The following is an 18,995-nucleotide window of genomic DNA, read 5'->3' as shown; positions in this document are numbered from 1 at the left end:
AAAATCAGTCTCTGCCAATGGACTCTAATTCTGTCCTGAAGGAATCATAAAACACAGTAATGGCAATACTGGCTCAGTGATGAAATTCACAGCATCAGCACCTATGAGAAATAGCTCGAGACCTCCAAATTTATTTGGCATTTACCAAGAAAAGCCACTCTTAATTACTATTCATTCATGTTGCATTTGAGACAGTGATGTAAAGATTTAAGGAACATAGAAATTATGCTTTGCTTTGCTGCCACAATGTTTTGGCATTTGAAATGCTGACTGTCTTGATTTAAATGTCATCTGCAATGTGGGTCAAGCATGAACAAAAGATGCATCTAGGAACTACTTTATGACTTGCGTGCCTCTACTCCTGATATTGCCTGTTGGCAGAAGATGAAAAGCTGAGATCCCAAAGGTATTGAGAGTAGCCATTTGTCTGGAAAAGGAGATTAACGTCCACTCTTACTCTTCTTGTTCCTCTAAGTTCATTTAAAAATTGTAACAATTTGATCCAAATTAATCAGTGAAGCAGAGAACAAATGCCATCAACTTCAAGTGAGGTTATATGGCAAAGATCTACTTTGAGACTCTAGGGAAAGGGAACATTCCACTAGGCCCCCCCTAGGGCATTGCCTAAAAAAATTTGTATGCTTTTCTTCTCAAAATAGACTTCTGGGTACCATGAGGCACTGATTAGGAAAAGTGGCCCAACCTTCATGCCAGCTGAGAAAGGAAAGCTGCAAGAGCTCTGAACAGAAACTGGCTACACATCCAAAAGCTGAAATGCAGTAACTACCCAAATGTTCCATGGAAATGAAATGTGCTGTGGGCTGCTTGAATCCTCCTATCTTTCGTAAAAGATATCACAAGGACCGTACCTTCAACAACACACTGTAATATCTGATGCTAGCTGGAAATCTGAAATGAAAACCTATTAACTACTTGTTACATCTGTGCAAACCCACTGACTTAGTTTCTTTCATTTTTCTGACTTCTCTGAAGCTGGCTGGATAGCACTACAAGCAGAATTTGGTTTATTTTCTTTAAATACTTAAACTCATTTCCATTCTGGCCTTCAAAGCTCCCCAAGGTACAATTTGATCTGTTAAAAAAAAAAAAAAAGAGCATCAGCTTTTTTCTTTATTGCTTATTCATGTTTCCCACTTTGCAGTAATTCAGCATGGTAAACAAACAGCCTCTCTCTTATGTGCTGGTTTGAGTTCCAATTTTGGCAGTTTTGTAAACTAAAGTTTTACACTCCCACCATAGTTAGGATAACTTCATTCCCTAACGGATACTTAACACATCTAATTACTCTATTTTTGAGCTGCAAGTGCTGTTGAAAAATGTCTTCGTTCTTTCATTCCAGGAGCTTTCCAGCTGCAACATTTTCTACTGAATAAAACATTTTCAGTGACTTTGCCCATAAATAATACAGCACAAAGACCAATGTAGTCCCAACTGTATATAATAACCTCAGAATTCCACTGAGGGTTTTCTAGTGACATCATAATAAACTGCATGAAAAAGCTGAAGATGTATTAAATTATGGTTTGGATATATTTTATTCTTTTTTACACATGATAAGAAAACTCAGACATTTGTCACCGCAATTTGAACATTTTTCTGGACTACTTCAAAACTAGAAGGGACATAATTTCAAAGCAGGATGCAGAGGCATATTTCATATTTATGAGGACAAACCAAATCAATGAATGTATCATTATTATTTATTTTGCATGTACAAATTCCCATGTTATTTCTTTACGCTCCTTAGTCAAATGTAAAGCTTTTTAAACTTAAAAAATATAAAAACCCCAACCTCCCTCAAAACCTCAAGATCAACTCTGACAAACATTGACGCAGAATATCATTTTACTCCCCGATAAATTGTGAAGGGATTATAATTGGGACTACTGAGTCAAACAGTTGGGTTGTGTCAAAATAGCCCTGAAGTATTCCATGATCTCAAAGTCTGTTATTCAGATCTCAAAAGAAAATGATAACTTGATTTAACTGGTAATGCAACTGCATCAGGGGAATGATTTGCTCATGTGATTTTAGTCTGTTTTACATGTGTCTGTCTTGGAGTGTTTAGCCCTCTAATAGATGAAAGTGTTGAGGTTGTTAGCTCAGAAAGGAAGGATAACAACCACAGACACTTCATTTCCAATGGGGAATGAATAAGGACTGGTAATGCCTGCACAATTTGGGCCACAGGACACCAACTTCCTCCTCTGCCCCCGCTCAGGGAGAAAGAGAAAGGGTTTATGAAGTGCAAGAGGATGCTCTTAATGGGGAGAGTCAGGAGATAACCATGCACCTAAAGTGAGGGACTGCTTCTGCTCTTGGGTCTGAGCTTTGGCTCCCAATCGCAAATAAAACTCAGCTGCTATTGCAGATGTTTACTCGTCTATGTGCTGTCAAAGCCTGGATTGGGTTTAGTATGTAGAAAATCTTCACCTAGAGGAAAAGTGCCTTAGTGAGACCGTGGTGATTGGCTGGCATGCAGTGATGCTTGAACCTAACCAATGAATTCACAGGAGGTCAAGGCTCCCCCTGCCCAGTCTACACTAGTGGCTCACTTCAAAGAGATTTGGAAAGCAGCTGAACTAGAGGCAGCAAGACCTTAGGGTGATGATACACAGAAGACAGGGACTTGAATCAACAACTGGAGTGAGAAAACTGAATTTTCCCTAAGGTCAGCATTAAGCCTGACTTGAAGGTCAGGTTCTTACCTTTCTGGAAGAAGAAATACAGGAGAATGGGCCTCTCTTCTTTAAAGTCACTCTATCACTTTTGCAAAGAAGGATTTATGGGAAGGGCTAACTTTGCCACTCTCACATACTTTCATGGATTAAAAACCTGCTATGGAAAAATGGCCAGCTGCCACTTGGAGTGCTGGGCTAGCTAATGCTTCGCTGTATTTTCCAGTCTCTGCTTTGACCCAAGAGGAAGGATTTGGGGGTGGGGGAGGTCACTGGAGCAGTGGGAGTGTGGATAAGTCAGCATGCAGCTTGCTGAAGGAGGGGAGACTGGAGAACAAAAGGGCAGCAAGAGAGGGTAGGAGACCTAGAAAGGTTTCTGTGGTATGGAGACATGAGATGATCTGGAAAAAAGGACTGGAAGGTGTGATAGAAAAACAGTTCACCATAAAAAGAACAGGGGAAGACAAGGACATTCATGTTAGGGAGGCATGAAGCAAAAGAACCAATAGACAGAAAAAAGAGAACAATGTGATCTGTTAATGTAGTAAGAGAGCACCTGGGAGCACAAGGAGCAAAGGTGACTAGTAAGTGAATTTTTATTGTTTGTTGCCTTGGCGAGAAAAGGTGAATTCAGCTTTGAGCTCCCCATACATTGAAGAAGCATTGGGCTCCTCCTGATCAGAGTGTCAGAGCACAAGTATTGTGGAATTCATTTGAATGGAAAGCATAGCCTGAAGACACACAGCAACAATTTATACTTTCCCATTTCAAATACTGATACACTGGTTATCTCAAACTCAATTGCTTCTTTCAAAATATGTATGTGTGCATAGACATGTATATATATGTGCCACGGAAGAGTATCTACCAGATGCCAACAATTCTGATCCTAAAGACAAAGTGCCTTCAGGGAGACTGGCAATCTATGGTATATTGTCATTTTTTTAGCTTCCAAACTACTTCTCAGGGTGATAAAAATTTCTTTCTTTTCTCATATTTAAGTATACATGTATATACTTATTGTTTGGGTATATTTTATATATTTATTATATATATAAGTATGTATTTTATATATAAGTATACATGTATATATAAATTTATACATATGACCACTCTCCTTTTTCCTTCAATTCATTCATTATCAACTTACTGGATGGAGTTCTCAATGCGTGTGATGGTGAGGAAAGCTGCTAGGTTTGCCGTGTAGGACGAGATGACAATCAAAGCAAAAAGCCACCAAGCTCCCATCATCAGTCGGGTTGCCAGGGTTGTGTATGGAACCTCTCCTCCTGTGGGGAAGAAGGAAAAGCAAGAGTTTTCATTTGGCAGAAGGAAACCCAGATCCTCATTGCTTATGCATTTCTTAGGAGAACTAGGCCCCAAGGTCAACAGGGTAAAGCAGTTTACTAGAGCAAGGTGCTTTAGTAAACTGAGCAGGACTTGGAGTCACACTTTCTATGCAATGAAAAGCACTGAAGGAAGCCCACACTGTCAGCCATAATTACTGTATTTAATTTCTTTTGCTATTGTGGCTTTAATTGCAATTCATCTGCCAGTCCTGTCCAGTAATGGAAATAGACTTCAAGATCACAGAAAAAAACCAGCAAAAGTAAATTCTTACAACGTTCTTTCCTTAGAGATCTTATCTACAAACCTTAATTAAGTTGTTCTTGCATTCTTGAGAACACAAAGTTAAAAAACCGCCATCAAAACACAATTACTTTTCACAGTTCTGTAGGCAGGCAGATGCTCATGAGAACCATATGTATGTGTCCAACTTGCTGCAAGTGAACTCGGACATGCAAAAAAAAAAAAAAAATCACATGTGTTGAAGAAGAATGCAAAATTGTTTTGTGTTCCCATAGTTGCTTTCCTTTAAAATCCACCTGCCAAGTAAACAAAATATTAGCAGTGGTTAAACCTACCAGGATGAGCTGCACAGCACTGCCTGTGTGACCAGAGCCCAGTTCAGCAAGCCATGAAAAGCATTATTTTTTATTCAAATAGCTGCCCCCAAAACACACTAGTTCGGAGTCTTTGAGAGAGCTCTTTCAGTTAAAAACATACAAATCACAGATTTTTAGATGAAAGAAAATTCATTGTTCTAAAAATACCCACTTTCCCTGCAGTATAAGTTTTGTCACAGCTACAAGTAACTAGAGGGAACAGGTGAATGCAAAAAACATCCACAGTCAACTGCTCAAGACATTCAACTTTTTCCTCTCCCCCCTATACTCTGCAATTTGAACAGCTGTCATTATTTTTGAGGTAGCTTTCTCAGATGCAAAATCTTATGATGGTACAATACCTAGGATTTGCAAAAGCAGTTGTTACAGAGTCAATCACCTGGAAATATTTTGTGCTGGATCTTCACTTACATAAAAATTCCTTCACATTTTCCCAGCAAGTAGGTTTAAAGGGAATATAAATTACAACTGTTCCCATTCCGAGTACAAATAATTTTCAATTATGTACATGAACCAGATATTTAATCAATGCTTGAATATGAAGAATCACCTTATTGTTTTGTTCAAAGCTTGTCCTAACTATACAAAGCATTGGGAACTCTGCATCACCATACAACAAACAAATTTGAAACTTTTTTCCTACTTCAGTGATGTGGAGTTGTAACATGTGGAATAATAACTGACTCCATTTATATTTTTGTATATAAGTACTGAATTCCTTTGCCTTTTAAGAATTCCAGTACTGAAAGACAAAATCTGCATTAGACCTGCGCAGTCGGAAATAAATTTCCTTTTATTTCCAAGATGCCATGTAATTATCTGAAATAAGATTCTGCTGATCAGATTGGGAGATATTATTTCAATATAAGGACTTTAAAAGATGAACATTAACTTCAACATCTGATGATTTGGTTTTCTCTCCCACATAAATTTTAAATGATTTTTAATAGAATATTTCTACTTTACAACAGGTTTTGCAAAGTCTTTGGAATACTTCATTTAAAAATGATTTTTAATAAAATGAGAGGAGCAGACAGCAATATCAATTTATCGGGAAAGGCTGTTTGTACTTTTAACTTTCAGGTGCCAATTCCTGGAGATAATCTTCATATTGAATTGAAATGGGCAGAATGATATAGTAGAAGCCAATGATCTCCTGGACATCCTTGCGTTTTCATTTTTCAGCTTAATGAGTAAAACTTTAAGTTCTGACTTTTTTTTTTAATTGAAATGAAATGTCAGAAAAGAGAGGACCACTGAAAGTCATACACCTGCCTTCTGGTTTTCAAGCGAGGATGCTGTGCAATAAGTGACCACGAAAGTCTTCATAGACCTCTCAGCCACAGCATTCCCCTACTGTTCATACAGTGTAGTTTTCCCATACATTGGTAAGGTTGTCCCCACTATTCACTGTTAGCTTTTCTTTTTTAACACCCATGTTAACAACAGACTTAAAAAAACTGAGTGCTGGTCATCCCAAGTGCTTTTAGTTCACCCAGGTGTTTGTGAAGTCTTGTTCCTAACTCACAGTTGTACCTTGTATATCAGTAGTCAATAAATGAAGATGGAGGACAAAGCTTGCATCCAAGTACACATACAATAAACACATATCAAAATAATTCATCACTCCCATCCCTACTCTAAAATCTTTGCACTGATGCTTCATAAACCACCATTTCTAAAGCAAGACTGACACCGCAACTGCATAGGTGCATGATTTTTAAGTAGTATGGGCAGGGCAGTCCACCTCTCCCAGTGAAAGAAAGAAACAAACAAAAATCAAAGATCTTTTACTGCCACAGTATCATTTCTTTGGCAGCTATTAGGAGACCTAATGTGATACGGTCTTGTTCTATCGTACTGTTTGCTAAAACACTTCCTGCACCATGACAGCTCACCTTAAGAAACCTCTTTGCTCCCTTCCCCCGATTTTGTTTCTAGGGATAAAACTTTCCAGAGTTTTCTTTCAGTCCAAATTTACATGTTTTCTCAGTGCAGAAGAGCACCAAGTCATTCAGGAGAGCAACAATCATTGGTTTTCCATTAACATTACCACAAAGAAGAGCTACAGACCTAACAGTCGCAATTGTTGACTGTAAATTAGTATGCAGAAGGGACATGCATATAAACCTCCTTGGGCTCTCCTTCCCAATATCTAGTATGAGTTTCAGGTTCATGGACATCTTTATGGATGACAGCATATTCTAGTTACAAGAGGCTACGCACAGGACACATGGTGCAAGGGAGGAGGGAGCCAAGAAGATGAAACAAGTCTTTCCCTGGTATTATCTTTCATATCATAACAGCAAAGCTTAATAACCCCTAACGGCAAAGGGGCCACCTGATGCCATGTAAACACATGATGGTGACCAGAGTAAAATCTGTGCTATCACACCTCATTCCTATAGCAAAATTCATCAATGGGAGTTAACATGCCGGTTGTTGTTATACTAAAAACTACTGTTGTAGCATGCTGAGCAACACTTAAAAATACTGAGCTCTGCTCATGAAACAAATGGAGATCAAAGAAGACACTTAGCAGCCCTGGAGTTGCTTTGTCATCTTAAGAGACAGACCTCAAATGAATACAGAGGCTGTATTATTCTTTAGACTTGTCCCTTCCAGTACACTGGCAGAAGGGTATAAAGCAGCACAAAAATGCCAATACCCATAGATTACCTATGTTGTGACTACAGCTCCTAGTACAATTCAGCTGACAGTTTTGAAGTGTACTAAAAATCATTTAAAAATCTAATCTGCCTTTCAAATTTTCAGATTGCATGTGCAGGAAGGAAAAGAGATTTTCTAGAGTAAACTGACCTAGCAAAAATCAATCTTACTGAGAGTTTTCTGAAAGAGTTGAATTACTGTAGAAATGCCAGTGAAAGAAATTACTTTTAGTCCTCCCACTCTCATCTAATGCAGCTCTCCTTCATCAATCCTAGACTAGTTTAATGCTGGCCTACTTCAGATGACAGGCTTAGGCGGCAACTTATCTTATGAATTCTTGTTTAGTCCCATTTCTTTCCAAGTGCTTCACGCTAAATATCGGAAGGTAAGAAAAATAACTCATTGCCTTGACAATGCAAACAATACAATGTATAATTATGACAGACTTAAATATAGGGAAAAACCCACCTTAGGAGATAAAACGTGAACCTATACAACTCCCATACAGATTTCTAATACCTTTTAAGTTATTCTCTCTTGTTAACAGTAAGTTTAAGGGTTTCTTCAAGTAAAAAATCACAAGAGAGGATTACAGGCAAGGAGTAGGACTGAAATCATGAGAAAAATGGACAAAACAGGGAAATTGAGATCACAGCCTGGTGAGATCTTGGTATTCCATAACTCTGGACTAAATTTGAATAATTCAAAATGCATAGGCTGGTTCTTCAAATATCTTGTTCTCAGGGATTTGTCAACTGCCTGAAGAGAAATTGCATTTGTCTGTGTAGTCCAGAACTATGAAAGCATTACAAATAGAAATGGAAAAAATTCTTTCTTGTGGACAAAAAAGAAATGGTGAAACGTTTCTTGAAGAAGTTTTAACCGCATTTGGCACTTCTGAGATCAAGCCTGGTAGCAGCCATCTTGCTGAAAAGCAATGGAATTTTTGTTACCAGTCATTCACACAATAAATGTGCAAGATAAGGTCTCTCTCTGATTTAATATCAATTTAACAACTTCACTGGGAATGCATAGTATTTGCAAATAAAATTCATTTGCTTTACCAGCTCAAAAATAATTTTTTTACTATTACCAAAGCAAATAGCTTGGCAGCACAGAGCCCACAATGTTGAGAAAACTTGGAATTGATTATTGAGAACAATAATGCCTTTTGAAGATTAATTATTGAAACGTACTTTTTAAACAACTACACACACAGAGAAAAGCCATAAACCACAATTATTCTATGATGTCCTGAATTTGATAACTCTACTAAATGATGTTTCTGGGGGGAGTTGAGAGCTGGACTGGGTGTCTACTGCAGCTAACCCCATATGTGAAGAAAGAGGCTTAGATGAGAAGGCTCTGCCCTTCTCCTACAAGAAGGAGACTACAAGAATCACAGCTTGCAATTTCTATTTGTGATAACCACAGCTGCCAGGGAAATCCCAAAGACTAGGTTCTTATTATAGACAAAACTCAGTTTGTCACCAATACTTACCATCAAGGCTACCCTACCATTCTCACTTCAAGAAGATATCTCAGGTGCGAATAACTTTGTCAAATTTCAATCATTTAATTTGCAATAGTCTCTGCTGCAGGTCTGCAGTAAGCTGAATTTCTGTGTAAGGAGTTTTAGCGAGATTTTTTTTCAGATAATTTTGAGAACCATAAAAAAGATGTTAATTGTGACTGTTTTGTCGAGGAACTGTAATACTATCAAACTTGAAAGCAAGGATCTTGACTGTGCTTGGAAAAGGAAGGTGAAGAAATAATAGGGTGGGTTATCTGGGGACAGATTTTGGTTTTGCTTTTTCTTGCAAAAATTCTGCCCACATTTAGTGAATTATTGGCCTTTGGAAAAAGACACAAAGGACTGGGAGTTGGCTGCAGTTTAGCCTTTAGCTTGTTAGAACAGTCACATCAATTATGCTGTGCATCTGCAATTTCCATTTGCACAAATATAAAGTGTAGAGTTCTGTTGCAAACAGTTTAGATCAATGTACATCTTATGTTTTCTTTGTGAAAGGGACATTAATAGAGAGTGGGTGTAAGGGGAGTAGTTTGTATTAACAAAGAGGCAAAGGCATTTTATATTTCAGCTATTTTTGCCATGAGAAACAAAACCTAAAGTTTGAGCTCTGATATCTTTACAAAACTCTGCAAAGCAGAGCTCTTCAAAGGCAGAATCTTTCAGGGCATTAGCTATTGCTATTGTTCTGTTAAAACCTTTCTTGATAATATAAAATCTCTCCTGTTTTCAATTGGCAATGTTCAATTCAGTATAGGACCAAAAAAACCCCAAAACCTCTACAGTCAATGAAGCCTGTACTTATTTGTACCAGCTGAATAAATGCAGCTTGGAAGGTGTTGGAAAATCTCTCATCATGAATTTTTCTTCCTTTCTTTTCATTTTTTACCCATACTTTTCCTTTCTTCCCTGAACTGTGCAGAATGCAGTCATTTCCATAGCATATAAGCTGGCATGTCATAACCCAAGTTTGTAATATTACATTGTGTGCTGAAGTTAACACTCATTGACCACAGCAGGCATGGCATGTATTCTTCAACAGGAGAATACAGCCCCTTGAATTGGTAATGCCTTTCAAATAAGCTTGTAAATCAGTGGCTGAATTCCCTAGCCTTGCAAATATTGGCAGATTGCAGGGAATTGAGAGTAGGGAAGGAACTGAGCATGAGGCAGGGCTGGCAGCCAGATTCTACAAGGTCTGGACAAGTTCAAGAGCCAGCTATTGCTTTTATTCACCACACCACCTGTTTCTCCCCTAGCATTTTGTTTTTATTAAAATGTAGTGATTTTTGTTTATTTTTTAATTTATATATGAAAAGAGACATTCAGATATTTTGTTTCACACATGAAACATTTTTTCAGGTCTTACTTCCTAAAAAAAGAGCACTGCATCTAGGTATTATTACTACCATTACTATTAATACTGTGACAATACTCCAAATATATTAGGTAGTAAGTTATAGGAATTGGTTTTTTTTGGTTCACTGGAAGCAGTAGGATTGGAAGGGAACCAATTTTTTTTACTAAAGTGATTATAAAAGGTTCCATCATATCCAAAAGATCAAGCAACATTTTTTTTTTTCCATAAAATAGTAGAAGTCATGCATAGCAGCGTTTTTCATTGTCAAGATATTCTCACATATTAGTTTGCTAAAAATAAACGCGATGTAAATGAGAAACTAAAATCACTTCAAGAGAGATATTTGAAACATTTAAAAATGTTGAAATATTTAGAAATCTTCATATTTTCTTCTATTTACCATTAAAACAATTTAGTGGAGCCATTGTAAATTCATGGAAGTGTTGGCATTCATTACTCTCAAAATTTGAAATATGAGATAAATTTTTGATGTCTATCTTCCTAGCATACAATTGATAGAGAAGACATTTTCCTATGCCTACTCCAACAGCATTAGAGCTCTCCTGAGTTTAGAGCTGGCCTATTCTTTTCACTGAACAGGAGTCCTTTGTATGTTGAACTGTGCTTAAGGGAAAAACCAAACATATCCTATCTCTGTCTATACTGAAAATCTCCTTGTGTATCCTCTGTTACTAGCTTCCAGGCATATTCTCTCTCCTCAGGCACTGTTCAGTGTCTGGCTCGGGTGTGGCTCCCAGCAATACATGACAAAGCATTTTTCTGTATGCCACTGGTGTACTTACCATGGACACACTTTGGCTTCCTTTTTCCCGTTATTTCTACAGCCTTCCTCCTCCTTCTCTGGATGATTTTGAGGAAAAGGGCTGTTGTTGTACTCTTTGAGAAATACTAATGTTTTGTATAATTATATAACTTCAATACCAGACTTTTTAATGGTGATATCTTTTGGAACTGTCAAGTGTCTGTCTATATTTGTGAAGTCTTTCAAGCTGTTACATCCATATATTAAGATGGAAGAAACACTTGAGTTGAAGGTTCATTTTGGTCTTCAGGCTTTACATTAGATTTTTTTTGTCAGCTTTCTAAAACCTGCCCAACGCTCCAGGACTGAGATCAACAAATAGTGGTCCTGGAAGCTCCTTAGCAAGCTCTTTTAAATTGTTTGGGTGACATTTGTTTGGATTTGCTGATTTGAAAATGTTTGACATTAGTAGCTACCATTTAACATCCTCTTGACATGGAAAGTATTTAATTTGTTTTTTTCACAAGCACAGAAGAGAAATATTTATTGCCTATCTGGCATAACTATTTTGAATGGTATCACCTTCACCTAATGCACCATTATCATTAAGGTTTCTTTAGCTCCTAATAAAATATTCAAAGCCCTGCTTCCTGTTTTTCTCAACTCTGACTCACCCCTGTGTACACTTGCTCCCCAAGTCATTTTTCCTGAAGTTTGTAGCTTCTAACTCTTGGTGCGATCAATGTTCCTTTTTGTTCCCATCTGCTCTATATGTGCATTCAAGATGCTTCAGCATGGGCAGCCTGAGACTTGAAACATACATCATTCAGATTGAATGCCCCTATTATATCTCTCATTTTCCCTTATGCATTACAGATACGCACTAGAGGAGCCAATCATTATCTACTCCAGTGTAATTTGGTGGTCTACAGCAGATATTGACTCCCACCTCATTTTGTGCTCCAGCCATTAGTACATGGTCCCACAAGAAATTAAGATCAATTCTTTCCAAGTTCTCAATGCCTCTGAAATACCTAATGCCATTTTGACATAGTGAGACTCTTCTCCCCCTTTTGCCCACCTTGTCCATCTGTTTTTCAGTACTTCATAGTGTCATATGGTCCTACTAGATTTCAGTAACACCATGAAGACCAAATCTATATTTGTGAGTAATTCCAACTGCTCTTGTTTATTACTCAAGATTTCTCGCACTGGTCTACAGGCAATTAAAGAATGTGTTCACTTTGTGATTTGGTGCCGTGATTAATTTTTTTTCCCCCTTAATGTCTTAATTCTGAACTAAACAATCACTTACTCTCTCCCATTTGTTGTTAGTGTAATGATCCCCTGACTAATCTCATTACACTTGCTCCCTGGAAGATTGTTTCCTTTCAGCTGGGTAGGAAGCACTGCCCTCATTGCCCTCCCAGAAGGGAAGCAATGATCCACAAAAGAAACCTCTCCTCATTTATTTCTCCCTTTTATGTGACAGGGAGAGTATCTGATATGATCTTTCTTCTCCTTCAGGCTTATTTCTAATCACTCCTAGTCATCTGAAATCTGTAAAGTGGTTTGAGAAGCTGCATCTTATACATCCTTACAGAGCCTTATCAACAGCTCTGGAAGCTAGCTAACCTGAGGGTATATGCACAACCTTGTGCAGGTAAATGTAGGCTCCGCCCAACCTCCTACCGACGGGGCCAGGCATGAGCCAGCCCCAATCTGAAAGAGATTACCATGCTACCTTGTCACTCTTGGTTACTGCTGGCCAGTAATCACCTCCAAGTTATATTTCATATCTTGCAAACTCCCTCTGAAAATCCTCCATTTGCTACTGCTGTGCATCTGTTTGGATGTGCCTTTGGCATTTGACTTGCATACTAAGGCTCATTGCTCAGCTCTGTTTCCTCATTAATAGGAAGAGATTACCCATGCTGATATTTCAAATGCTGGGGCTAATCAAGGACCAGTGGCACTGCCACCAAGCCCTCATCAAGTTGTGGCCCAGCATACCCATCTCATAAACCTGGTCGGACAGCCTTGACACATAACCTGATGGACAAATAGAAATATCCAAAAGATGGCCCAAATGACTACTCACAAATTATTTTGCTTGAAATGCCCGATCCTCAGTCATGTTCTTTGAACCCTCCCTCTCTGAAGCTAGAAAATGCTCTAGCGCCAAGGAAAGAGCTAGCGCTACCCCGTGCAAAGCATTTCAGCCTACTACAGTATTGGCTCACCACTGGATTAGCAATCTACAGAGTGTTTATAAGTTTGAGTCTCTGCTACTTCTATTATCAAATTATTTTTCTATCTGCCTTCAAATGCCAAGCGTGGGAAAATAATGGAAGATTGGTGAGAAGGATTTTAAACACGCTCAAGTGACTTACATCTGAGCTGTCGAAAAACATATATATCATACTAATTGTTGTTTGGCCTTGCGTGTTGGATAAGTAGAACATCTGTGTTTAGATAACATAGGCCTGTGATAGAGGCACCCTATGGAATGTGCTTCAGTTTCCTGCCCTGCTGTGGGAAAGATCAAAGCACAGTGGTAAACTATGCCTGCGCGAATCCCTGAAATACAGGCGAAAACAGCAGGTTCGTTGATCCTCTACCACGGACTGAGCTCCGCAGTGCCTGTGTTCCCGCTTGTGTGCCTCTGCCCAGGTGCTACTTCGGGCGTCCCCTGGTTGGTGAGGTAACGAAAATAAATTTACTCTTTGCATTTCATACGTGGTTTTGTGGTTGTTCCTGCATCCTGCCTGTGCCTGCTCACGCACGAAACCTGCCCAGCTTGCTGTCTCTACTGCAATGGCTTCATTCTAGTGACAGAGGGCTAATCATCTGGCCACCAGACTCCCTTGTAAAACTCTGCCAAGGTACAGCAGGAACTGTCATAGACATCCTTGATTAAAATTTTGTTTGAAAATTAATCTATCTGCAAAAGTCTGTCAGACACAGCTATTCACTACATGCTTCCAATCACTCGTTTATGCAGAGCCCCCTTTTCTCCTTGGATCTAATTTATACACAACAGTAGTTAGAGGCTCTATAAACCTGAAAATTAATTCGTGACAATAGCACTGCTAAGGGCAAATCAAGGAGGGCAGCCAGATACAACATCCCTTTAGGTAAATGGGAGTTGTACCCGTAAAAGTCAGCTTTAACTCTGTCTTAATCCTCAGGTACTGAATACAGGCTTTCTAAATGTTCAACATTTCCATTTTGAGAACGAATGGGTTAGAGTCTCTTTTAAATCACTTGTAAGCTGTGACTAGACCACACAGGATTCAGCCTCTAGAATAATCTAGATAGAACTGTGCTCTGTCTGCTACTACTTTTTAAAGCTGCTGCTTTTTTATAGCTGTAAAACCAATCCATATACCAAACCCCTATTCATCCTAAACATAATGATCAGGTTTGCAGAGAAGAAAGCAGAGAAAATTTGTTCATAGGAGAAGCAATAGCAAGTCAAACCCAAAATCTAATGGACTTTGTTTAAGGCTATATTAAACATATATTCAAGCCTCTGATTAAAAATGAGAACAGTACAATGATGAACATTTTTACTTACTTGTTCTAATCAGGAATTTTTAGATAAAACACAAATATTTAAATATATACTGAAAGTATAAAAAAGGGTCTAATAACTGCATTCCAGAAGAAAGGGATCTAATGTGATAATGGAAAGTCTAACCTCTTCTCAGCTGAGCTGAGATTCCAATTTTCTGCATCACTAGCAATGATAATGTTACACAAACAGTGTTCAATCATTAAATTAATTCCCATTAAATCAATGTCCTTAAAGGCCAAGCAGTCCTTTAATAATTACCGGATTAAAATGATGTTAGCATAACATACTAGTTATAGTATATTTATAATTCCCTTCCCAATAATAAATTGTTTCTTTCCACCCATCTTGCTGAAATGGTGACAATGAGGCAAAAGTTGGGACGGGAAGCACATCATATCACCACATAGCAAATGGCTGTGGTCTAGCTTCTCCTGGTATCAGTGATACTTCAACAACATACATTAATCAGATTTGCATTTCTATTATGTAGTATTTACAGTATGAATCTTCAAGAGCTCTAGGAATTAATTCCTGGCTTTTAAGCCTAGACCCACAAAATAAATGACTTCTTTCAGATATTAGCAACTTTGCCATGGTCAAATTCCATCTTTCTGCAAAATTAGCAAAATATGATGTTCTCAATTGGAAATCAAAGTGCATCATAGATAAATGAAAATGCTACAAATAATAGTGTGCAGTAATTTAATTCCAATACATTGTAGTGACTTGTGCAACATAATTACACAGAGAAAGGATGGATAGACTTTACAGTGCTTCTAAAAGTTCTGGAAAATGTATCATAAAACTATATTTTGTTTTTTTCTTCTGCTCTTCCGTCATTGCAAAAGAAAAGTAATGACTGGAGCTGAAGTTTGAAAATGGAGGCGTCTACTTGTATTTGCTAAAGTTACTGGGAGCTCTTAGATGAAGCATTACCAGACTTCTGCTACACATATCCAGATGCTGACCTATCATGCAAGTCTTGATATTTGAAAGTAAATCTTTTGATTGCTATAACTATGGCCAGTCTGGAACTGTGAGGCTTGCTGCCCACCTCTAATGAGTAAGTTGGCCAAAATCTTTCATATTAATGCTGCTGAAATGCATTGTTTTATCAGAAGACTTAGCAGCGTTTCAAATTTAATTTTGGGTTTAGCAAATACAGTACCATTCAATTACATAATCATAAATAATTGTGCAATAAGCCTAGCAATTTTACCAACAGCTGTTTGCTCAAAAGAAGCTCTGACAGATAATCTTTCGTTGCCGGTTTTATGACATAGGGCAATAATTTTACATGATATAATTATACACACATGTGGAGGCAAACACAGACTAGAGCTCAATGTGCATGTGTAACAAACACAAGGATCTTCTGGGATCCTCTTCTATAGCACTGTGATGTGTGCTTTTAGGATTGCACCTGACCGCCTGCCCATATAAAGGCATTATTTGTAGCCACTGCAAATGCATCAAAATGATACATGCTCGCTATTATTTTAGAGAATACTGGCACCTGATCTTAACAAATAACATTGCACGTTGGCAACCTTCTGATTAGATTTCAAGAGATGCTGAGATGCAATCTCCCTATTACTAATGGCTGGATTCAAATGCTCTACAGCCTCAAACAATCAACCACAATTATCATCTACGGTACATATTCTTAAGTGGCTAAGAAGCTAACTGTCACATACAGTTTGCATAGTGGTGGCCTTTCCATAGACTACTGACAGTGTTATACGTAATACGTTCCGGGATGGCAAAAAGAACTGTGCACAATGGACTGAAAACAGGCCATCTGTACATACAATTAACATTAAACTGAACAATGTCATTAATGAGGTATTAAAGTGCTGCTTTAGCTAAAAGCCTGTCAGGGAGGACATTATGAACACAAGGGAGAAAGAGTCCCCTTTGGTTGCAACTGAGCAACTATGAACCACACAAAACAAAAGACAATTCAGTGAGACCATAAGGACAAACAATAATTCCAGTAAAGCCCCTGCATCTTTTGACACGTACTTTTCTCCATCATGTTTTTTTACCTCTGCACAGCTCTGTGACTCCAGATTTTGAGGGTGAAGAGAATTTTTAAAAAACATCACATACTGAAAGATAGTTTTTTGCTTGAATTTTCAAAGTATTATGAAATGCTTTATAAATCTGTTCTTGCAACATTTCCAAGCATCCATCATCACAGTGGCACCTGACGACTTCAGAGGCAAGTCAATCACAGACATCTCGGATACAGTAGTTCAGTTTTCATGTCACTAATTCTAGTTATCCTTTAATTTTCAGAGTGCTTCTCTGTCATGAACTTGTAACCTTACAGAATTCAGTCATCACTAATGCAGAAGCTCTAATTATGTTCCTAAATAACACATTTTAAAATTTAGACTAAAATTCTACTGCAGGTACATCCTGTAATGTTGTTATCAAAGTGATCTCTAAAACACAGATGACCTAAAGTGGTACTATGACAGTTCATAGTGAACAGACGAAAGAACAAAACCCTCATCCTTTTAAGTTTCACTGAGAACAATGCTATAATGTCATTTATTGATGAAAATCGCTAATACAAATGCTTATGTGTGAAAGTTGAATAACCTGTTTTTTACTGCAAAGCAGCTATCACCCTGTTTAAGATCATGACTTGGATTTGTTAGAAGTGAAAAGCAACTTCAAAGATGACTTTAGTGGATAGTGAGGGTTATCCTCTTTGGGGATAGATATAGAAATGAAAGAAGCTATTGTAAGAATGGAATACATGCTTATACCTAAAAATGTTCTATTAGCAAGTATATCTGGGCATGAACAACAAACACTCCCACTCAACAGATTTATTGTCATGGTTCCTTAACAGCCTGTTAGCAGAAGACTTTCTATCTTTCCCCTTTACTGTTATCTTTACTTTATCCTAGTGTGGAGGAAGCAGACTTTTCAGTCAAAATCACACATGTTCCTTCATCTCAGTTGTTGTTTGGTAGATGAGGTATCACACATGTTTAACCCAACACCATCTCACTAATTTTGAAAGCACTGAAAAGGTGAAGTCCTACTTTATGATCTCTCCCTCCCCTATTGACAGTGGAAGAATAGAAATTAAGCAGCAGGAGGTTCCTACACCAGAATGCTGCTGTAATGAAGGCAAACCCCTTAATTTGCATGCTGGGAAGCTGACTAAATAAAAAATACAAATAAAAAGACCAACAGTGCTCATTTTCCCATATTTGCTGAGTGGACCTTCATCTCAGCAATCAAGGAAAGCAACGGGTTGGTTAACTTAATCAAAAGGTTAATTTGGTATCATTATTTGCTTCCTTTCAATATGAATTTTGGCCTACTCTTTTTATACACATTTTAATATTACAAGAGGTCTGAGGAAAAAAACCTCAACAGCTGAGGAAGGGAGACTTTCCTGTCAGCAGCTTCAAAACCTCTTTGCTACTCCTGCCTTTACAGTTTGCAGGCAATTTTCCTGGCACCTACCCACCAGTTGGTGTTACGAAGAGCCGCATGGGTGGATACAGCTATGGCACAGCTGCTGCAGAGGAGGGATCCCCACAGATCAGAAAAGCAGTGGAAAACTACCATGGGTTCCCCTCTAAAGCCAGGTTCATCTGGTGCCTTGGATATCCTCTGCTGAAAAAGGCTCATCAGTTTGTAGACAAAGCTTGTGTCATCCAAGCAGAGAGGGAGTATTTTTAATAAAGCTAAAACTCATTTCTCACTTCCTCCCTACCTTAAACAGCCAAAATTGCCAACTTAAGTGTAAGCTTCTGTGCAGGAAAATCAAATAGCAGGACAAGTAAGGCTTGCCTCTTCAGCTTCTAAACACCTTTGCAGATAAAAATGTGGGTTACAGTCCTCCTCCATGCAAGAAGCATTCAGTTCCTGGCTAAATTGTTCTTCCTCATTTCCTCAATTAAATATATATTATACACAGGTGAACTCTGTAAAGTCAAAACTGATTACTTAATCTGACTCTAACTTATCTATTCTTTACCCAAATATAGTATAAAGTCATGTTAGAAATCATAACAATTAAAGAAACTGTTCTGAGTACAATATTCACCTCAGGATGCTTTTGAAAGACCACAGAAATTGATAGATGCCACAGACATCTAATTCTGCTTTGTCTTTTGCCTCATTTGGTCTTGATCAGCATTTATACTATAGCCAGAAAGACATTACCTTTTCACAGTCAATTAATCAGCCTTGGAGCTAGTCCTAGGGGAATGAGGGTGTTTTTTTGGGCTTTCACACCACCATTCATTCTCCACCTCCTCACAGAAGGTGTGTCAGACACATCTCTAAATATACTGCCTCATGTACCCAGTGCTATTACTCAAGCAAGCAGGTGCACACAAGATATAGAAATCCATTATTTTAGATACTTCCGAGAACGGCCTGAGTCTTAAC

The 18,995-nt window shown here is 38.1% G+C and overlaps 1 protein-coding gene across 5 annotated transcripts in view; it reads right to left on the bottom strand.

Annotated features, from left to right (window-relative positions):
• GRID2 (glutamate ionotropic receptor delta type subunit 2) overlaps positions 1 to 18,995 on the bottom strand; it is a 740,237-nt gene that overhangs the window by 106,350 nt on the left and 614,892 nt on the right. For all 5 annotated transcript variants that reach the window (XR_003924278.2, XR_003924280.2, XM_030020238.2 and 2 more), the window contains one exon: positions 3,850 to 3,988. Coding sequence is in view for 3 of the 5 variants with exons in the window: in XM_030020238.2 (XP_029876098.1) it covers positions 3,850 to 3,988 (139 nt within the window). In the remaining 2 variants the exon portion in view is untranslated. The remainder of the gene's footprint in view (positions 1 to 3,849; positions 3,989 to 18,995) is intronic.

This window comes from Aquila chrysaetos, chromosome 1, assembly GCF_900496995.4.
Source record: "Aquila chrysaetos chrysaetos chromosome 1, bAquChr1.4, whole genome shotgun sequence".
NCBI lineage: Eukaryota > Metazoa > Chordata > Aves > Accipitriformes > Accipitridae > Aquila > Aquila chrysaetos.
The sequence above is the reverse complement of the archived record's forward strand: the minus strand, read 5'-3'. Positions and strand labels throughout refer to the sequence as shown.